The 19980-nt window shown below is 40.5% G+C and overlaps 3 protein-coding genes across 11 annotated transcripts in view; 1 reads left to right on the top strand and 2 right to left on the bottom strand.

Annotated features, from left to right (window-relative positions):
* LOC108881756 (NACHT, LRR and PYD domains-containing protein 12) overlaps window positions 1-14618 on the bottom strand; it is a 30522-nt gene extending 15904 nt beyond the window's left edge. For 2 of the 8 annotated variants that reach the window (XM_051066820.1, XM_051066815.1), the window contains exons 1-3: window positions 14143-14605; window positions 13225-13460; window positions 153-2349 (exon numbers count right to left, since the gene is read on the bottom strand). In XM_051066820.1, coding sequence (XP_050922777.1) covers window positions 153-2349; window positions 13225-13460; window positions 14143-14261 — 2552 coding nt within the window. In that variant the 5' untranslated portion in view covers window positions 14262-14605. Of the gene's footprint in view, window positions 1-152; window positions 2350-2437; window positions 2665-3116; window positions 3271-3397; window positions 3523-11245; window positions 13129-13224; window positions 13461-14142 lie in introns of those variants that run through there. The other 6 variants (XM_051066818.1, XM_051066817.1, XM_051066824.1 and 3 more) reach the window with 6 other exon arrangements.
* LOC108881755 (uncharacterized) lies at window positions 3590-8513 on the bottom strand. Its single transcript, XM_018673887.2, has 10 exons — window positions 8394-8513; window positions 7694-7734; window positions 7429-7485; window positions 7072-7151; window positions 6578-6633; window positions 6126-6340; window positions 5614-5885; window positions 5370-5483; window positions 5129-5270; window positions 3590-4816 (listed from the first exon to the last, which is right to left on the bottom strand). Exons 2-10 carry the CDS (start codon window positions 7716-7718, stop codon window positions 4356-4358), a joined length of 1422 nt encoding a protein of 473 aa, XP_018529403.2. The 5' UTR covers window positions 7719-7734; window positions 8394-8513; the 3' UTR covers window positions 3590-4355.
* A 673-nt stretch (window positions 14619-15291) lies between the features above and the next one.
* LOC108881746 (B-cell receptor CD22) lies at window positions 15292-19444 on the top strand. 2 transcript variants are annotated; one of them, XM_018673865.2, is made up of 8 exons: window positions 15292-15437; window positions 15820-15893; window positions 16184-16570; window positions 17065-17376; window positions 17479-17745; window positions 17888-17972; window positions 18133-18172; window positions 18347-19444. In XM_018673865.2, exons 2-8 carry the CDS (start codon window positions 15830-15832, stop codon window positions 18581-18583), a joined length of 1392 nt encoding a protein of 463 aa, XP_018529381.1. In that variant the 5' UTR covers window positions 15292-15437; window positions 15820-15829; the 3' UTR covers window positions 18584-19444. The 2 variants fall into 2 exon arrangements, with proteins under 2 accessions (XP_018529381.1, XP_018529382.1); XM_018673866.2 differs by lacking the exon at window positions 15292-15437 and having other exon boundaries at window positions 15720-15893.
* Window positions 19445-19980: the final 536 nt, after the last annotated feature.

Here is a 19980-nt window from a genome sequence, read left to right on the forward strand (position 1 = left end):
TATCTGATAAACAAAACACATGACAAAACATGTTTTTGTCTGCTATGATCAGTAGTTTATGGTGGTTTATGATAATGTAAGCAAATGTTTATCAGTGAAGTGCCTTGAGGTGAGGTCTGTTATGTTTTGGCTAAGATCATGTCAGAACTTACCGTGCTTTCATGCAGTTCCTCACAGCTGGAATCAGTCTCTGTCGTCCCTGGTCTGATGTGTTGTACTTTCTCAGGTCCAACTCATCCAGAACCTCCTCTGACATCTGCAACATGTAGGCCAGAGCTGAGCAGTGGATCTCAGAGAGTTTCTTCTCTGATCTGTTCTCTGATTTCAGGAACTCTTGGATCTCCTGATGTACTGAGTGGTCGTTCATCTCCACCAGACAGTGGAAGATGTTGATGCTTCTGTCGGGAGAGATGTCATCAATGTTCATCTCCTTCAGGTTGTTGATGGCTCTCTGGATGATTTCCGGACTGTTCTCTGTCTGACCCAGAAGGTCTCCTAAGAGTTTCTGGTTGGACTCTAGAGAGAGGCCATGAAGGAAGCGAACAAAAAGGTCCAGGTGGCCATTTCTACTCCTGAGTGCTTTTTCCATTGTTAGCTTCAGGAAGGCTGCTGGTGAAGGGTATACGTTAGCAACACCATCATCTTGATCATCATCATGCATGTCATCATGATCATCATTATCATGATCATTGTCATTGTCACTATCATGATTATTATCTTCATCATACTGGTGATCATCTTCATCATAAGGATCATTATCATCATCACTATAGTCATAATCATCTTCATCATAAGGATCATTATCATCATCACTATAGTCATCATTGTGATCATCTTCATCATAAGGATCATTATCAACATCAATATAGTCATCATCATTATGATCATCATCATAGTCATTGTAATGATCATCATCATCATCATAATCAACATCATCATCATAGTCATCATCTTCCAGGTATGCCAAGTCACTGTCATAATTTTCCTCATCTTCACTCACTCTGAACTCCTCCAATGGGTTTTTATATTTCCAGTCTTCTCCCAGGAAGTTCTTCAGTACCTGTGTCTTCCTATTGGTGTAACAGTGGGACATGTAGACTGCAGCGAGAAACTCCTGAATGCTCAGATGAACAAAGCAGTAGACTGTTTTCTGGAAGATCACACACTCTCTTTTGAAGATTTCTGTGCAAACTCCTGAGTACACCAAGGCCTCTTTGACATCAAGACCACACTGCTCCAGGTCCTCTTCATAGAACATGATATTTCCTTTCTCCAGATTTTCAAACGCCAGCCTCCCCAGCTTCAGAAGAACTTCCCTGTCAGCCTCCATCAGCTCCTGTGGACTTGTCTCTTGTCCCTCATCATACTTGTGCTTCTTCCTCTTTGTCTGAACCAGCAGGAAGTGTGAGTACAGGTCAGTCACGGTCTTGGGCAGCTCTCCTTTCTGGTCAGTAGTCAACATGTGCTCCAGAACTGTAGCAGAGATCCAGCAGAAGACTGGGATTTGACACATGATGTGGAGGCTCTTGGATGCCTTGATGTGTGAAATGATTCTGTTGGACACCTTTTCGTCACTGAATCTCCTCCTGAAGTACTCTTCCCTTTGGATGTCATTGAAGCCTCGTACTTCTGTTACCCTGTCAATGCATGTGGGAGGGACCTGACTTGCTGCTGCAGGTCGGGAAGTTATCCAGACCAGAGCTGAGGGAAGCAGATTCCCCTGGATGAGGTTTGTCAACAGAACATTGACTGGTGACTTCTGTGTGACATCAAAAACAACCTTGGTGTTGTGAAAATCCAGTGACAGTCTGCTTTCATCCAGGCCGTCAAAGATGAACAGAACTTTACAGACAGTGAGCGTCTCTGCTGTGACCTTCTGTAATGTTGGATGGAAAACTTGGAGCAGCATGAGAAGACTGTACTGCTCATCTTTGATCAAGTTCAGCTCCCTGAATGAAAGCAGAACCAGCAGACTGACATCTTGGTTTTCCAAGCCCTCTGCCCAGTCCAGAGTGAACTTCTGCACCGAGAAGGTTTTTCCAACACCAGCGACACCGTTGGTCAGAACCACTCTGATGTGTCTCTGTTGGTCAGTTAAGGCTTTGAAGATGTCGTGGCACTTGATTGGAGTGTCATGGTGGGTCTTCATCTTGGAAGCCGTCTCAAGCTGCCTCACCTCATGTTGGGTATTAACCTCTTCACTCTGTCCCTCTGTGATGTAGAGCTCAGTGTAGATCCTGTTGAGGAGGCTTTCACTTCCTGTTTCATCAGTTCCTTCAGTCACACGTTCACATCTCTTCCTCAGACTGATCTTATGTTCATCTAAAACCTCCTGCAGAACACTGTCTGCTGGAATAGAGGGAAAAACAGAAGCATGTTAAGTGATTGCTGCAACACATCATGTCTCAGAAATGATGACATTGGCAGACACTCTTACTTTGTACAGTGCTGGTCTGACTGGCTGTCTGTGGTCCAGGTCTTGTTTTGGATCTTTTTCCACACTGGGGACAGGAGGTATTTCCTGACGAACCAGACTGGTCCCAGTATGAGGTGATGCACTCTCTGCAGAACCAGTGTCCACAGCTGGTGGAGACTGGATCCTTTAGGACATCCTGACACAAAATACAGCAGGAATACTCCACAGAAATATCGTTCCTCTTCCTCCTTTATGGACATGAACATATTTCTTTTTAAGTAAAAAAAAAAAAAAAACATTCCACAGATAATTTTAACAAAAATATTTTTAACAACATTGCCTAGATAATTAGATGGCAAGTCACTCATTTGGTAAATCCCTTGTCAAAACAGCAACTGATCATAGCTTAGCAAATGTAGCCAGACATGTCAGGCCTTTGTAGCTTTGAATGAAAACTCAAAATTGTGAAGGTATATGCATGTTTCAGCATGCAGAGCCTACAGTATTTATACATATACAGTACTGACCATTGGTCAAATTCTTCTTTAAGTGCATACTTAGAGGAGCTCTCAAACTGCTAAAAGTTTGTGGGATAGAATGGTGGTCTTGGATCACAGTACCAAACCGCATCATCCCCGGCTCACATCCAGGCACCAAATCCTGTACAAAAATATTAAGGAGTTTGTAGTTGTTCTCTTACCTTGTAGCTGAGGGTCCAGATTCATTACTGAGGGCTGAAGGAGGAACTTTGGATCCATCTTTGGTTGTTGATCCTAGAGACTCTCCTCTGTCCTCCTTTTTCACTACACAGTCACTCATCTTCTGAGCTCAGAAACACAAGGGTCGCAACAACTCTATATAAGAGTCACACACACAGACGGATCAGGAAGTAACACGCCCACACACACTCAGAGTATACCGTATAAGTTGACACTCCACATCACAGAATCCCAGAGACAACAGAGTCAGCATATTACTCACCATATTCTAATCCTGCTGCTCTAACAACTCTAAAACAGTCTGCTTTGACTGAATACTTAAGCTTCGGCATTTCCTCCTCTAGCTGAGCAGAACTGCTCCTCCCTTTTCCCTTTACTGTAAATCACGTGACTGTGTTTGAGCATGTATGTGCATAACACACATCAGTTTCATAAAGCATCCCACAAACATGAGTGTAAATGATTCAAACTGATTTATTTGCAACTGCAGTCCTCAGACTTTCACCAAGTAAAATTAATATGGATAAACATAACTGGTACTATACATAAAAAAAAGTTTTTGACAAGTAGTTTGTAGTAGAAAGTCGAGAAAAAGTGTGAAAACATGCAACTGCCACAAACACCCAGAATAAAAATTGTTCAGCGAAATCCCTTGATTAAAGCATGGAACAATAGGAAAGAAATAACTGTTAACTCATGGCATAGATGCATAAATGTAGTTACTGTTTTCTCTTAGTTATGTTTATTTAAATTTGCATATTTAAACTTGTGAGGCTGTGTGTCAGCAGTGTAGTAGAAAACTAATTGCCACAATGTCATTAAAGATTATTAAGGGGATACAAATAAATAGTGAGCATCCTAAAACCAGCTCAACCACTTGCACAAGTTCAAAACAGAGCATTTGACTACTCCTCAAGTAAAGAGCACAGATTCACTCATTCTGGTTTTTAGTATTCATAACATCAGCATGTATGAAAATTCTGGACACTGGACGTTATATAGCTATGCACACACAGGAAAAGTGTGAGCTGTCTGACATGAAAACTGGTATTTATTTGTGTAAAACTGTCCACACCTTCATAAAATTTAGAGCTCTGAGCTGACAGCTAAGCTAATAGGCAGGTTGGATTTTTAAGGCTTTGACAAATCTTTCTTAAACTATAAGAATTAAAGATTTGTTGGTGTAAGACAGAGATACCCTGATACAAACTGTCTCTGCTTCACATTAAGTTTAACTCTGTTGCAAGACATGAATCCTCTTCACAGAGGGCAATGATCAGAGCTGAACTGGCGCGTGATCCCTTTTTTCTCACCATGTCGATTACCATACGAGCTGTGTCTGCTCTGTTCAGTGTACCAGCAGACTCCATTTCCTCATCAGTTATCACTCCATGTTCCAGGAGTTTATCCTGCAGCTTACGTAGAACAGGTTCAGACACTCTGTCAATGAACTGTGTCCGAACAGTCATCAGCTTCTTTTCTGCTGGGATGCTCAGAGTCAATGCCGGGACACTTGGAGTCTGTACTTGGACACTCTGAATCCCCATTAGGGAACCTGAAGTCCATACTGGAACAGTTGAAGTCCCTTCAGGCATATTCGGAGTCCATGCTGGGACACTTGGAGTCTGTACTTGGACACTCCTGTCCGCTAGGACACTTGGAGTCCCTGCTGGAGCAGGATCTGGAAGATGGACAAGAAAAGTACTTTTAATTTAGAAAATTAAAGGAAAAACCTGAAAAATGAGTGGAGAAACAGGATGACAATGCCCTCATCCATAGGGCATGAGGGCTCTCTGAATGGTTTGGTGTCATAAGGAAGCTTTGTTGTCATTGTAACTATAACATAATTTGGTTTGACACACTCTTGTGGCAACAAAACTTGAAAAAGATACAAACCAACATCAGATAAAGACAGTATTTAAACAAAGTATAAAGGCACCATGGACCAATCAATAACTATCACTCTCTTCTCTTCTTTTCTATTCATCTTTACCAGTCAGGTCAACATTATGCTCCCAGACATCTTCATTTGTTTGGTCTCGGACTGTTATAGTCGCTTCTTCTGTGTTTGTAGGCAGGCGGATCTCAAACGTTGGGTGGTAGTTTGGTCCAAAATTCAGGTAAAACTCTGCTTTCTGAAAACCAGTAACACCAGTGTCAGTGTCTTGATAATGTCAAAAGTATACTAAAAAGGTTGTCAGTGTGTTACAAAACCATTTATTTGAAATACTCACCTGAGGCTGTATTTTGTAGGCCTTCGGACAGTGAACAGTGTAACTTTGGTCTTTGATGAATCTGCATATGGAAGGTGCCTGGATGTACTCAGAATTTCTCTGTTTTGCAATCACCTTAAAATACATGAGAACATTTTCATGAGGATTCATCCTCAGTATAACTTGACTAGGCATACAGAGCCAGGGTCAGATAAACCCACCATCCTTTCCTAGCCCACACTCACACACCAGTGCATTTCTTTACCTCCTCCAGGGGGATGTTGATTGGCAGGAGAAGCACATTGAGGTTTTGCCTCTGTGTTTTTGGGTTTGGTGGTCGCAGGAACAGCAAAACTTGGCCGCTGATTGGGTTCATGTTGTTCCAAATCCTCCCTAAAAACTCCCAGACCAGGCCAAAGGCAGAGAGATGAGGGACATTGACAATCACATGGGTGTCTGTGATCTCCAGCGGTTTGAGGATGCTCATTCCATCGTCACTGATGTGGGCGACAGACAGTCGGCACTCAGAGAGCAGAGCTGTGAAAACACAGAGACATTCAACATCTGCTTTATTGAGGACAACCTCATTATAATGGTAGTGATCATTTGTATCTAGGACACTAAGACAAGTCATTGAGGTGTCAAACATCACAGACATCACACTGTGAGTATTATGACAGGTATTTGTTGAGACTCTGGCTGTAATGAAAGCTGCAGCCTGCAGGGGGCACTAATAGGCCTTTAGTGTTGCTCTGACAAACACAATAATTTGCTTACCATCCTTTGTTTCACAGTGTGGGATGTGGAGCTGATAGACAGCATCCTCAGGACACTGGATATCAAACAGCGGCCCTGCAGCCATCTTGCCCGTGGAGTGGAGGAGGCTCTCGTCCCATTGGACAGTCTTGTAGAGCAGCTGCGCTTTCTGAGTCATGACAAACACCAGTCCAGTCAAAGTACACTGGAACCCACCTGGACCAGGACACCTGAACCTGTAGGACACAGAAAGCTGATGACCACATTGAACCTGTTAAACCTTTCTGCTCTGTTGACATGAGTCCTGAGGGAAAAGATCAGGGCAAGTCGGACAAGTCAGAGCTGCAGAGAGAGAGAGGGACAGAAGCCATCGATGAGACCAAACCATCAGGAGATTGCTGTGGCTCAAAAGAGGAAAGCTGTAAGAGGTACTTTGCCTAAAACAGTGTTAAGTGATTGTATTATATGATTACCTGTATGAGACTTGTGTAGATTCAGTTTGCAGTTCAGGCGTGAAGCTTAATGGAGGCTGGGGTTCAGGAAAGGAACAACATTAATGGTGAGTGTCTGCTCAAGAATATCTGAGGATGTTTCCAGGATATTAGTTGGTGCAATATCAAGTGACCTCAAACTGAACGTCAAACAATAACTGATCTCACAGGCATTTGTCCAGATTATAAAATGACTCAAGATGACAAATTTAGGGCAAGAAATTGGCTGAATCTGGACAGTGTCTGACTGTCTTAAGGAAATTAAATGTTATTTTTTAATTGTCCGATTGTTCAGTTTGATCCTCAATGTAGACAATAGATGTTTTATTTTTCTGATCCAAAAGGGCATGTAATGCATTTCTCTCTCTACCCAGCTATGTGAGATATTTGTTGAATGCTCTGGATATTTTTCCCATTTACTGCTGTGTGTCGAGCTTTTAAATGTGTCTGGAACATCAGGATTCAATGATTTTTACCTTCTTCAGTTCTGTTTCATCCTCAGACACATCCAGCTTTGTGTCTGCTGTGTTTGGGTCTATTTTGATATCAGAGTCACCTGATGGGAAGAAAGGACACAACAGATGTCAGATGGGGCCACGTGTTGTTTTTGTATATATGCTGTATATAAAGTCACATCTGTGATTATAAGCTTTTCCTCCATGTCAGCAGTTAACTTGTTTTAAGTATCAGATGCATTGTCACAAGGAATTAGTGAGGCTTATTTAATGCTTGTTGATCACAGACCTGCAGAAATACTTTGGCTTAAAGTCTGTTTTCTATGAAAACAGCACACACGGGCCAATATTTAAAAAGCACAATCATCTTGACCTTACCTTTATTTGGATTCTCTGAGCCCAAATCTTCCTCTTCAGGAGCAGGCTGCACACTCACTGAGAATATTTAGTAAGCTTTAACCAATGCACAGTATTTTTTAACCTTCTTATTTCACAGTTAAGTTATGTGATCACAGTTAAATCATCAGTGGTGTAATCTTTTCTTCTCTTTTCTGAAGTACTGCAGTTTTGCAGTACATTGGAATATTCTGATGATGTAGCTCTGCCTGCAAACAAAGTCTGTGAATCTTGTTTCAATACTCACATGTTTTGTCTCTGGAGGGTTTCATCACCCTGTTGTTGACCCTGTAGGGACAAACACAACCACAACAAATACAAAGTGAATGGATGGGTCAGAGTTTTATTTAAAAGTAATCAGTCTTACCCTGTCATGTGATTTCATGAGGGCTGTGCTACTTTCTACTGTTTACCATTCATCATTCACAGTCCGTAACTGACATTTATCATTTACAGCAAGCAACTTTGTTTACATCTGCCCAGAATGTCAATCCCAAACCACACCCACTGACTAACTGATCACATTTTTGGCTCCCAACGAGAAGGCCTGGCCTGCAGTTGCAAATCAAGAGAGGGAAGTGAGAGAATTAATCCAACACACACTTCTGTTTTTCAGAAACAGGTAGTCATTCTAACAATGATGTGATTTCCTAGGATGGTGAAGACGTGGCACTGTAGACAAAAACATTTAGACATTTGGGTATTGTGAATGGTGAATGATATACAATAGAAAGTGACACAGCCCAGTTTATTATCAGAGCAACATTGTTTCAAATAAAATCACAATCAAGTTTATCAATTCGTTTTAGTTTTATGATTTAATTTTTATGTCCACCCCTCATAGAAATCAGCCACTGAGAAGGTTGGAGCTTTACAGGAAACACTGGATATTTGCTTTGATACCAACTTTGTTCAGTACAATGTTGTTAAAAGCAGCAAGGACTTACTCTAACCCTCCACTGACCTCAGTCTCTCCAGTCTACAGTCTGGACTCTCCAGAAAACCACACAGGAGCTCCACTCCTGAATCCTGCAGATTGTTTCCATTCAGGTCCAGCTCTCTCAGATGAGAGGGGTTGGACGTCAGAGCTGAGGCCAGAGAAGTACAGCTGATCTCTGACAAACTGCAGGACCACAGTCTGAATAAAGAACAAAAATGCAACTTTAGAAGACGAAGTTTGTGGTCACATTCGCAACTTTATGGCAATTCAGAGTCACCAAAAACAGCAGAGGACCCAGGTCACACCACTGATGGTGCGTCCCAGCACATCCAGAGGATGTATGATATTATCTTCTCTACATATATGTGACTTTATGAAGTATAAAATGAAAAAAGAAAATGTGGACAAAAGAAATTTACAACTTTATGAATGTATGTTATGTATATAAGTTATACTCAATGGTAAATTTAACATATAAGTTCTACAATAGTATCAATCAGTGATCTGACCCCAGAGTCTCCAGTGTACAGTGCGGACTCTCCAGAAAACCACACAGCAGCTTCACTCCAGAATCCTGCAGCTTGTTTTCACTCAGGTTCAGGTCTCTCAGATGGGAGGGGTTGGACGTCAGACCTGAGGCCAGAGAATCACAGCTGATCTCTGACAAACTGCAGTCACAGAGTCTGAATGAAAACATGTAGATAAAAATAATTTATAATCCGGTCAGATACAGGATGTCCTAATCAGTGAGCTTTTCTCTGAAATTAGAAGTTAATTGAATCATCATAATGTCAGAGCATCAATACTATACTGATGCTGTTAACACCTATATTTGGAAATATGCTTTGATCTGTGTGTATATGTGTGTGTGTGTGTGTGTGTGTGTGTGTGTGTGTGTGTGTGTGTGTGTGTGTGTGTGTGTGTGTGTGTGTGTGTGCTGTTTTCAGCTCATTTATTTGTGGGCATATTTGCTTGTAGTTATGTAGTCAGTTCAATTTCTGTCTTTTCTGTCAATTCTGTATTCTTAAAGTATCTAAACATATTATTTGCTGTTTTTCAAGAAACTGACCCCAGAGTCTCCAGTCTACAGTCTGGATTCTCCAGAAAACCACACAGCAGCTTCACTCCTGGATCCTGCAGCTTGTTGTAGCTCAGATCCAGGTCCTTCAGATGGGAGGGGTTGGACTTCAGAGCTGAGACCAGGTATGTGCAGCTGATCGCTGACAAACTGCAGGACCACAGTCTGAATAAAGAATGAAACATACCGTTAGAGGACAAAATCGTCTCCAAGTGTTCTACTCAAAATGATAAAACAATGAAAAGGAGCAAATCCTCCAGAGCTGAAACCAGAGACTGGCATTGTTATGTAATAAGTCGTTTAACTGAGCAACTGTTCTGGATGATTGATTTTATGTTGTTAGCATTTCTGCACTAATGAAAATGCAATATCATCAAACTAGCATCTTGAGTTTTAATAATTCAGTTATTTTGAGGTTAAGTGAATTATACAGTGTAGGTTCTTTCTTGCTATCTTCTAGTTTTAAATCTGTAGCTTAGTATTGTTCTGATACAATCACTTGCCTAAAGCACTAAAAAGGAAACCAGGCTTTACCATTAAGATTTTGTGTGGTGGACCAGTATAATATCAGCCTTATTTCTGCAGCTTAGTGTCACCACAACTTTCACATCATATTAATCTTACAGAGCTGAAAATAGTGTCTGACCTCAGAGTTTTCAGTCTACAGTCTGGATCCTCCAGAAATCCACACAGCAGTTTCACTCCAGAATCCTGCAGGTAGTTTTTACTCAGGTCCAGGTCTCTCAGATGGGAGGGGTTGGACTTCAGAGCTGAGGCCAGAGAATCACAACTGATCTCTGACAACCTGCAGCCATTCAGTCTGAATAAAGAATAAAACATGTCAACAAAGCAAAAATACTTCAGGTTTAAAATGTGTAGCCTAACATAATGATGTCCTAATCACCAAGCTTTCCCCTGAAATTAGTAGACTGACTCTGTCATTCCGTTATTGTGGATTTGGATGAGTCTGTAAATGTAGAATCAATATCAAGTCAGACATGTGGGACTAAGCAACTTTTCATTATTAAATTTTCCAACTTGACTGGTTGGTGGAGTCATACATCCATGAGGTGGTGATTCCAGTTTATTTTATTTATGTTGTTACTTTTTCATTTTTATTTCTTGAGTGCATCAGTCTTTAAACTTTTTTTCTGTTCACATTTGTTCCAGTATATTACCAGCTGCTCAGTTGTCTCAGAAGCATTCTGAATTACAAATGATGCTCTGCATGTAAAGTTTGGAAAGAAACAAACATTTCTGGAAAAAAAAAAAAAAAAGATTTGTGTATGGTTTGAATTAAATATATACAAAAAACTACAACTACTCCAGTCAGAACTTACCCCAGAGTCTCCAGTCTACAGTTTGGACTCCCAAGTCCATTAGACAATAGCTTCACTCCTGCATCCTGGAGTTTGTTTTCACTTAGGACCAACTCTCTCAGATGGGAGGGGTTGGACTTCATAGCTGAGACCACAACTTCACAGTGAGTTGCTGAGAGTCCACAACCAGGAAGTCTGTCATGACACATTTATTTCAAAACATGTTTTTTCTTTTTCTAGATAAAACAGGACACTTTAAGCATTTGACAAAAGAGTTTTTTGATTAATATATTCTCATCACATCACTGGTTGATTATAGCAACTGTCAAGTTCACAGAGAAATCAACTGACACAATTTTTGTGATAAGCAAGTGGGGCACTATTTTATGAATAATAAGATATATTTGAAGAACTAACGTACTTATCTACACTGAGTGATAATGCTAATGATAACGTCTGGACTTACAGAGCCCTCCTGCAGTTCCTCACAGCTGGGATCAGTCTCTGTTGACCCTCCTCTGATGTGTTGTACTTCTTCAGGTCCAACACATCCAGAACTTCATCTGACATCTGCAGCATGTAGGCCAGAGCTGAGCAGTGAATCTCAGAGAGTTTCTCCTCTGATCTGTTCTCTGACTTCAGGAACTCTTGGATCTCCTGATGTACTGAGTGGTCGTTCATCTCCATCAGACAGTGGAAGATGTTGATGCTTCTGTCGGGAGAGATGTCATCAATGTTCATCTCCTTCAGGTTGTTGATGGCTCTCTGGATGCTTTTTGATCTGTTCTCTGTCTGACCCAGCAGGCCTCCTAAGAGTTTCTGGTTGGACTTCAGAGAGAGGCCATGAAGGAAGCGAACAAACAGGTCCAGATGGCCATTTTTACTCTCAAGGGATTTCTCCATGGCTCTACTCAGGAAGACATCCAGAGATGGATCAAAACTATCATCATTTCTAAAATACTTAGACATCTTCTCAAGAAAAGACTTTGGGTTTGAGTCCCTGTGTTTGAAGTCTTTTCCCAGGAAGTCTTCCACTACCTCTGTCTTCCCATTGGTGAAACAGTGGAACATGTAGACTGCAGCCAGAAACTCCTGAATGCTCAGATGAACAAAGCAGTAGACTGTTTTCTGGAAGATCACACACTCTCTTTTGAAGATCTCTGTGCAAACTCCCGAGTACACCAAGGCCTCTTTGACATCAAGACCACACTGCTCCAGGTCCTCTTCATAGAACATGATGTTTCCTTTCTCCAGATTTTCAAACGCCAGCCTCCCCAGCTTCAGAAGAACTTCCCTATCAGCTTCTATCAGCTCCTGTGGACTCTTGTTCTTGTTTTTGTTCTTTTTGTCTGTATCATCATACTTGTGCTTCTTCCTCTTTGTCTGAACCAGCAGGAAGTGTGAGTACAGGTCAGTCAGGGTCTTGGGCAGCGTTCCTCTCCGGCATCTAGTCAACATGTGCTCCAGAACTGTAGCAGAGATCCAGCAGAAGACTGGGATTTGACACATGATGTGGAGGCTCTTGGATGCCTTGATGTGTGAAATGATTCTGTTGGACACCTTTTCGTTACTGAATCTCCTCCTGAAGTACTCTTCCCTTTGGATGTCATTGAAGCCTCGTACTTCTGTTACCCTGTCAATGCATGTGGGAGGGACCTGACTTGCTGCTGCAGGTCGGGAAGTTATCCAGACCAGAGCTGAGGGAAGCAGATTCCCCTGGATGAGGTTTGTCAACAGAACATTGACTGGTGACTTCTGTGTGACATCAAAAACAACCTTGGTGTAGTGAAAATCCAGTGACAGTCTGCTTTCATCCAGGCCGTCAAAGATGAACAGAACTTTACAGACAGTGAGCGTCTCTGCTGTGACCTTCTGTAATGTTGGATGGAAAACTTGGAGCAGCATGAGAAGACTGTACTGCTCATCTTTGATCAAGTTCAGCTCCCTGAATGAAAGCAGAACCAGCAGACTGACATCTTGGTTTTCCAAGCCCTCTGCCCAGTCCAGAGTGAACTTCTGCACCGAGAAGGTTTTTCCAACACCAGCGACACCGTTGGTCAGAACCACTCTGATGTGTCTCTGTTGGTCAGTTAAGGCTTTGAAGATGTCGTGGCACTTGATTGGAGTGTCATGGTGGGTCTTCATCTTGGAAGCCGTCTCAAGCTGCCTCACCTCATGTTGGGTATTAACCTCTTCACTCTGTCCCTCTGTGATGTAGAGCTCAGTGTAGATCCTGTTGAGGAGGCTTTCACTTCCTGTTTCATCAGTTCCTTCAGTCACACGTTCACATCTCTTCCTCAGACTGATCTTATGTTCATCTAAAACCTCCTGCAGAACACTGTCTGCTGGAATAGAGGGAAAAACAGAAGCATGTTAAGTGATTGCTGCAACACAACATGTCTCAGAAATGATGACATCAGCAGACAGTTTTACAGTCTTACTTTGTACAGTGCTGGTCTCACTTGTTTTCTGCAGGCCAGGGCTTATTCTGTATGTTTCTCCACACTGGGGACAGCAGGAGTCTTGTGATGAACCAGACTGGTCCCAGTATGAGGTGATGCACTCTCTGCAGAACCAGTGTCCACAGCTGGTGGAGACTGGATCCTTTAGGACATTCTGACACAAAGCACAACAGGACAGCTGCTCCTCCACAGAAATACTGCTCCCCTTCATCCATCTGTGGCCATAAACACATTTCTTTTTGTGTGAATAAAAAACTTTCAAAGATCATTTTAACAAAATTATTTTAATCTTACTGCCTAGATAATTAGATGAGAAGTCACTCATTGATTCTTTGCTAAATAAACAACAACCCTCTGGCACTAGCTGCACAAGTTTGCAGATCACAGACACCTGCCTTGGCCATGAATACATTGGAGCAGTTTTACTTTACTGATTGGAAAGAGGCTGATATGCCTGTGAGTCTCTTGGATTATGTGAATGGGTTTAGGCAGCATGGGTGAGTTAGCGGGAGAGAAACTGGTAATTGCATGGTCAAAAATGAAAAAAAAAAAAAAACTTCATAGCCCTGTTGTGAGCTCTCTGTTCTGGGGCAGGAGGGATTATCAGAAACATTATCAGTGCTTTGATATACCTGATGTAGTCACACATTCGCACCACCTAGAACAACTGTGATAAGGGAGCCCTTAGAAGAGCTCTCAAACTACTAAAAAGTTCATAGTGGGACACCTTGGTGGACTTGGGATCAAACAACCATGAACTGCAGCAACTCCAATTTGCATCCAGCTGAGGACCTTTGCTGCATGTCATTTCCCATCTCTCTTTGTTTTCTGCCTGCCATCAAAACAGATGCAAATCACTGTACAAAACTATCAAGAAGTTTGTAGTTGTTCTCTTACCTTGTAGCTGAAGGTTCAGGCTCATTACTGAGGGCTGAAGGAGTAACTTTGGACCCATCACTGGTGGTGTATTCTTGAGACTCTCCTCCGTCCTCCTTTGTGTCTACACAATCACTCATCTTCTGGACTTCAGTCAGAGTGAGAGGTAAACCAGTTACACTGAATCAGTGAACAGTGAAAGTATACCACGTATGTCGACACTTGTGTGATTGAAATTAACATTTCCTTTTCCAGCCTACACACACACACACACACACACACACACATTCTGACTGAGAGAGCAGGAAGTATCATTGACAATATAGTTTCCCCCGTTTCACTACTACTGCTCTACACTACTGCTCTGAATTGTTAAAATGGAGTCTGAACGAGTCGATTTCAGTTCCTCCCCTCTCAGTCTGTCGACTGGAAACTGCATTTTCTGCTTGTTAAATTGACAACTAATGTGCTTTTAACTAAATGAAATTTAACTTCATGTTTTTGTTTGTTTATTGTTAACAGTTATTGTTAACAACTGTTTTTTTTACAGTTACTATATAATACACTATATAAAAAATGTCTTATTATTTTTATAAGTGTGTGTGTGTGTGTGCCTGTTTGTAAATATGCAAATATGTGCAAATGTGTAGTACTGTAACACTGTGTGTGTGCAAGTGAAGTATTTCATCAACCCCTTCATGTTGCAATCAAGAGTGTTGCCCATCTGTGGCTTTCCTGTGTTCTTCATTGCACTGAGTTCCTGTGTTTGTGCACATACAACATGTACTTTGAAAGAGAACAAAGACTGTTAGAATTAGATATATGACACGATGAGGAAACAAAATGAAGGAATGAGGAAATTATTTTTCATCGCTAAATCTACCACTTGTATTATATGCTGCCCTGGGTACTATACTGTGTGTGCACCCAGCCCACTGATGACTCAGTAAAAACATATATTGCAACAATTAATTATGTGATTTATTTAGTTATAAAGTGAACCTCCATCTCCCCACATCAGTCCAGAATCTGAATTATAATGTCATTATCATTCATTATTGTTGTGGGTTCTGTAATATATAAATCTATATTTCTAGCATATGAGCAGGAAATGTGTGAACTCATTTGTTATATGTTATAAAAACCAACTGGACCTGCTTGGGTGTCTCATAGGAAGTTGACTTACTTTTTAGCAACAGTATCCAGACAAGGAAGTTCATTAATTACATCATAGCACACCAGCTCAAATTTGTTTTCTGAACCATTTCATATCAGGGGATCTCAGTGCTGCTTATACGTTGATGTGAGCTTGTTTGGTAAACAACGTTCTCATTGGTTTTATTTTTTCACTTGTTAACATACAGAGTTACATTGTGTTACTTTTCCTGAACTGCAATGAAAAATACATGATATGATATTTTATTTGTTGGCAGAAAATCACTCAAGAAAAATTAGTTGTTTTTTTTTTAACTTGAGCACTACATGTGTGGAATTATTCAGAATTGACATGAAATGTGATGTTTCACAGTGCAGTCCTGTAGTTCTGCTGTTTATGTTGTAATATTATACTTACAACACGGTAAAGTGTCGTACAGGAGAACTTCCTGTTGTGACTTCGCACATTTGATTGTAGAGATTCAGTTGAAGATCTTGAATGTTTTGTAAAAATCCATTTTCTTATTGTGCTTGTAAATCCAGGTGATCAGTCATGGCAGCTCTGTGTGTGAATACAGTGACAGTCCATGTGTTACTGAGTGTCTTCTTTCTATCAGGTGAGTCGTTTGTTCAGTTACTTTTATTTATTTAGAGACATCACTTGAATCATTTACAGTTTGAACTTCAAAGCAAAACATTTTACCCTAAATTTAAGTCAATATTATGATCAAATTTCTGGCTGAGTTAAAGGGAAGTTATTAAGTGCTTATGGCACCAATAAAAACTGAATTGCTAAAGAATAGTGAAAAAAGATTGTTATGCAGCATGCTGCTGCTGAAGTATGTTTTGGCTTTCTCCTCATGGAGCTTTTTTCCACTTTATGTTAATCATGAAACTGGTTTCACAGGTGCTTTGGATGGTTGTCCTGACAAGTCAGACCTCTTCATTACTGTACCACAGGGGATGGAAGCACTGAGTGGCTCTTGCTTGCAAATCCCCTGTAACTATAGCACTAAACCAACAAGACAACAACAGCTGGACAGCAATACTGAAAGGTTTGGACTGTGGTTGAAAAATTCTCACTCTCCTCTTAAAGAAGAAAATGTGGTTTTTGACAGTAGCAAAACAGATAAGAAGTATACAATGAATATTACTGGAAACCTGAGTCAGAATTACTGCACCACTCTATTTTACAATGTAACCACAGAGCACACAGGCACATACTACTTCAGATTGAAGGGCAGCCCATTCCGAGCATCAGCCATTTGTGATCATCTTGATATAATCGTTAAAGGTAAGAAAGTTTTGTTATTCTAAGTTTAAAACTTATTGTTTAGAATCAAGAGTGAAATTCAGTACATGCCTCACTTTGCTTTTAACACTTGATAAAGGGAAGTCTCACATACATGAAGTAATATTTTGACTCGGTTATATTTATCATCAGTTACTGGCAAAATCTACCGAAATTAGTCTTCAGCTGTTTATTCTGAAAACATATTTCCTCTTCCTGACTGCAGGAATAAATGTACTTAGTTACTTTCCACCTCTGTATCCTCTGACTTTTCCTCCTGGTTTTGACTGAAATGTCTCGACCACTATTGGATGGATTGAAATTAAATGTGGTTGAACTGTAATAACTTTGATGATCTCTTAATGTTGGCTCACACTCTAAATATTACACCTGCCAAACATTAGTTGTCATTGTTGCATGTTAGCTGAGAGTACAGCAACCTCACAGAACATGACTGGCGACTTTTTTCACTGTTACATTTGTTTGTTCTTGCACAGATTCTCCTCAGAGCCCCACAATTAAAATCTCAGGTGAGCTGAGAGAGAAGGAGTCTCTCAGTATAACCTGCTCAGCTCTCACTCCCTGTCCACACTCCCCTCCTAAACTCACCTGGAGTCTCCAGCAAGACTCTGCCAACAAACTGGAGGAAAACAAAGACAGGACCTTTACAGCCATAATCCAGGAGACCATCATTCTGTCAGACAAACATGATGGATACAATATCACCTGTTCTGCTGGATATCCTGTGAATGAAGGCCAAGGTGTCAAAATCAAAACAGCAGGGGATAAAATCACTCTCAATGTTTCATGTAAGACATCCAGAGTTTGTTAGATCCTGTCAGCAGATTCATGAGATGTCAATGAGATGATGCTCGTCTTCCTCTCTGACATCTTTGTTATATTGTCTCCAGATGCTCCTAAGGACACCTCAGCATCCATCAGTCCATCGGTTTTGGAGTCAGTGGGCGGCTTGGTGAACCTGACCTGCTCCAGCAGAGCCAATCCTCCCGTCAGCAACTTCACCTTGTTCAAGAGGAGCAGATATGAACCCATGAATATATCTAGAGAAGGCCTTTTCAGTTTCTTTGCCACAGAAGGAGGAGCTTATTTCTGTGTAGCCACCAATGATGTTGGTAATGAGACATCAACAGATATCTATCTGACTATTAAAAGTGAAGGTCAGTACAGTTACTTTTCTTCTTCTCTGCTGCTTCATGTGTTACTTTTTTGATTGTTTGTTTGTGTTTGTAACCTATAGAGCACTTTATTACACATTAAATCACGTCTTCTTTTACTCACCTGGTCTTGTTTTTCTATCAGGAGAACTTCAGTGGCTACTAATTACTGGATTAATCATTGGGATCATCTGTCTCATCATTATCGTCATCATTATTGTCTGTGTTTGGTAAATATCACAAATCAAATCAAAACACATGACTTGACTCAGTCACTGATATTTTGTTTACTGATATCTGTTCCCTGTCAGTCTTGACACTTCATTAGTACAGTGCATATTTCCCCTAACACTCAGTATGATTAATCTAACAGCCTCTTTTGTCTTCCAGGCGTTCAAAGTCAACAAATGAAACTGCACAACAGACCCAGGTGGGAAAATTGGAAAATACTACCTGCACATTAACTTACTGTGTTTTGAATGTTCTCATGTTGTCTACCTGACTCACTGTTCAGACAGTTATTTTCTATACTATGTTTATCAGAGCAGTGATGCAGTTTGCATCCCAACTTGATCCAAACGTTCACCTATTCATGTTTTTATAGAGTCAAACAGGTGAAGAGCTGACTGTCAAAGAGTCAGCCAGTAAAACAGAGGAGGAGAACGTGCATTACGGAGAGATCAACTTCTCTAACCTGAGACACGAGCCGCCCCCTGATTCACAGAGGGACAGCAGACAGGAGCAGGATACAGTGTACGCACAGGTCAAAGTGTCTGGGACAGTAAACAGATCCACATATACTTCTGACGGCCTGGATGATCTCTACACTCAAGTGAAGTAATAATGAGTGCAGTTTGATTTGTGTAAAGACAAAGCTTACATTTGAATAGTCTTCATATTAAATATGCCTTTGTTTTTTACATATACATGATGTTTAAGTTATCATCTGATACAGAAAAAGACACTGAATGCTAGACAGGAAAATGATGCTTATACTGACAATGGTTCAATTAAGTTTTAAATTCTAGCAGGAGGAGTTTGTCTGGTAGTTTTATAAATCACACCAAAGAACTCTAACCCTAAATAGATAACGCAGGGATTGGGTAATATATTTGAAACTGGCATTAAAATGGACCAAATGTAGCCTATCTACCAAGTGTCTACCAAGCTGTTGACTGCTGAGAGACAAAGGGTAAGACTGTAATTTCCAGTTTGGCCTCATGATGGTGTTGTTGTCTCACATGACAGTGCAGAGTAACAGCTTTGAAAATGTAGATGTGGCAAAGGCTGCTGCTGAATATTAATTAATTTAGTGCCTTTCATATCAGGCGATGCACACTCTGAATGAACTGTCAAGATCTGCACTTTGTTCAGGTTTTATTTTTTTTATTTTTGTGTTGCATAAAAAGTATTGATCTGTTAGTTAATGAGACAAGGCTGGTATTTTGAACCTTATACATGCACTTTCCAGTAGAAATAAACAAGCAGTTTATCTAATTTTTGGATTGACTGATGTTGTTTGTGAACTGTCAAGTTATTGTGTTTGTGGATATATGTACATGTGCACAAACAACATGTACTTTGAAAGAGAACAAAGACTGAATTTCAGTTCCTCCCCTCTCAGTCTGTCGACTGGAAACTGCATTTTCTGCTTGTTAAATTGACAACTAATGTGCTTTTAACTAAATGAAATTTAACTTCATGTTTTTGTTTGTTTATTGTTTGTTTTTTTTACAGTTACTATATAATACACTATATAAAAAATGTCTTATTATTTTTATAAGTGTGTGTGTGTGTGCCTGTTTGTAAGTATGCAAATATGTGCAAATGTGTAGTACTGTAACACTGTGTGTGTGCAAGTGAAGTATTTCATCAACCCCTGCTGCATAATACTGTGCACACACCATGGTATTCACTTCTTTCACCACTGCCTGGCCTTTTTGAAAGTTCTCTAACACTGACACTGTTGCATTTGCTTATAAATTGCTTATATATCACTGTGGCTGAGCAAGTGCTAATTGTCTCAGAGTCAAACAACAAAAACTGAATGTTTCATTTATAGTATATATGCATATATACATATATGTATATGTTTACACACACACACACACACACACACACACATGCTACCATAGCTACATGAATGCTTTCATTGCAACATTGATGTTGAATTAGATATATGACACGATGAGGAAACAAAATGAAGGAATGAGGAAATTATTTTTCATCACTAAATCT

The sequence above is a fragment of the Lates calcarifer genome, linkage group LG24 (genome assembly GCF_001640805.2).
Source record: "Lates calcarifer isolate ASB-BC8 linkage group LG24, TLL_Latcal_v3, whole genome shotgun sequence".
In the NCBI taxonomy this organism is placed as follows: Eukaryota; Metazoa; Chordata; class Actinopteri; family Centropomidae; genus Lates; species Lates calcarifer.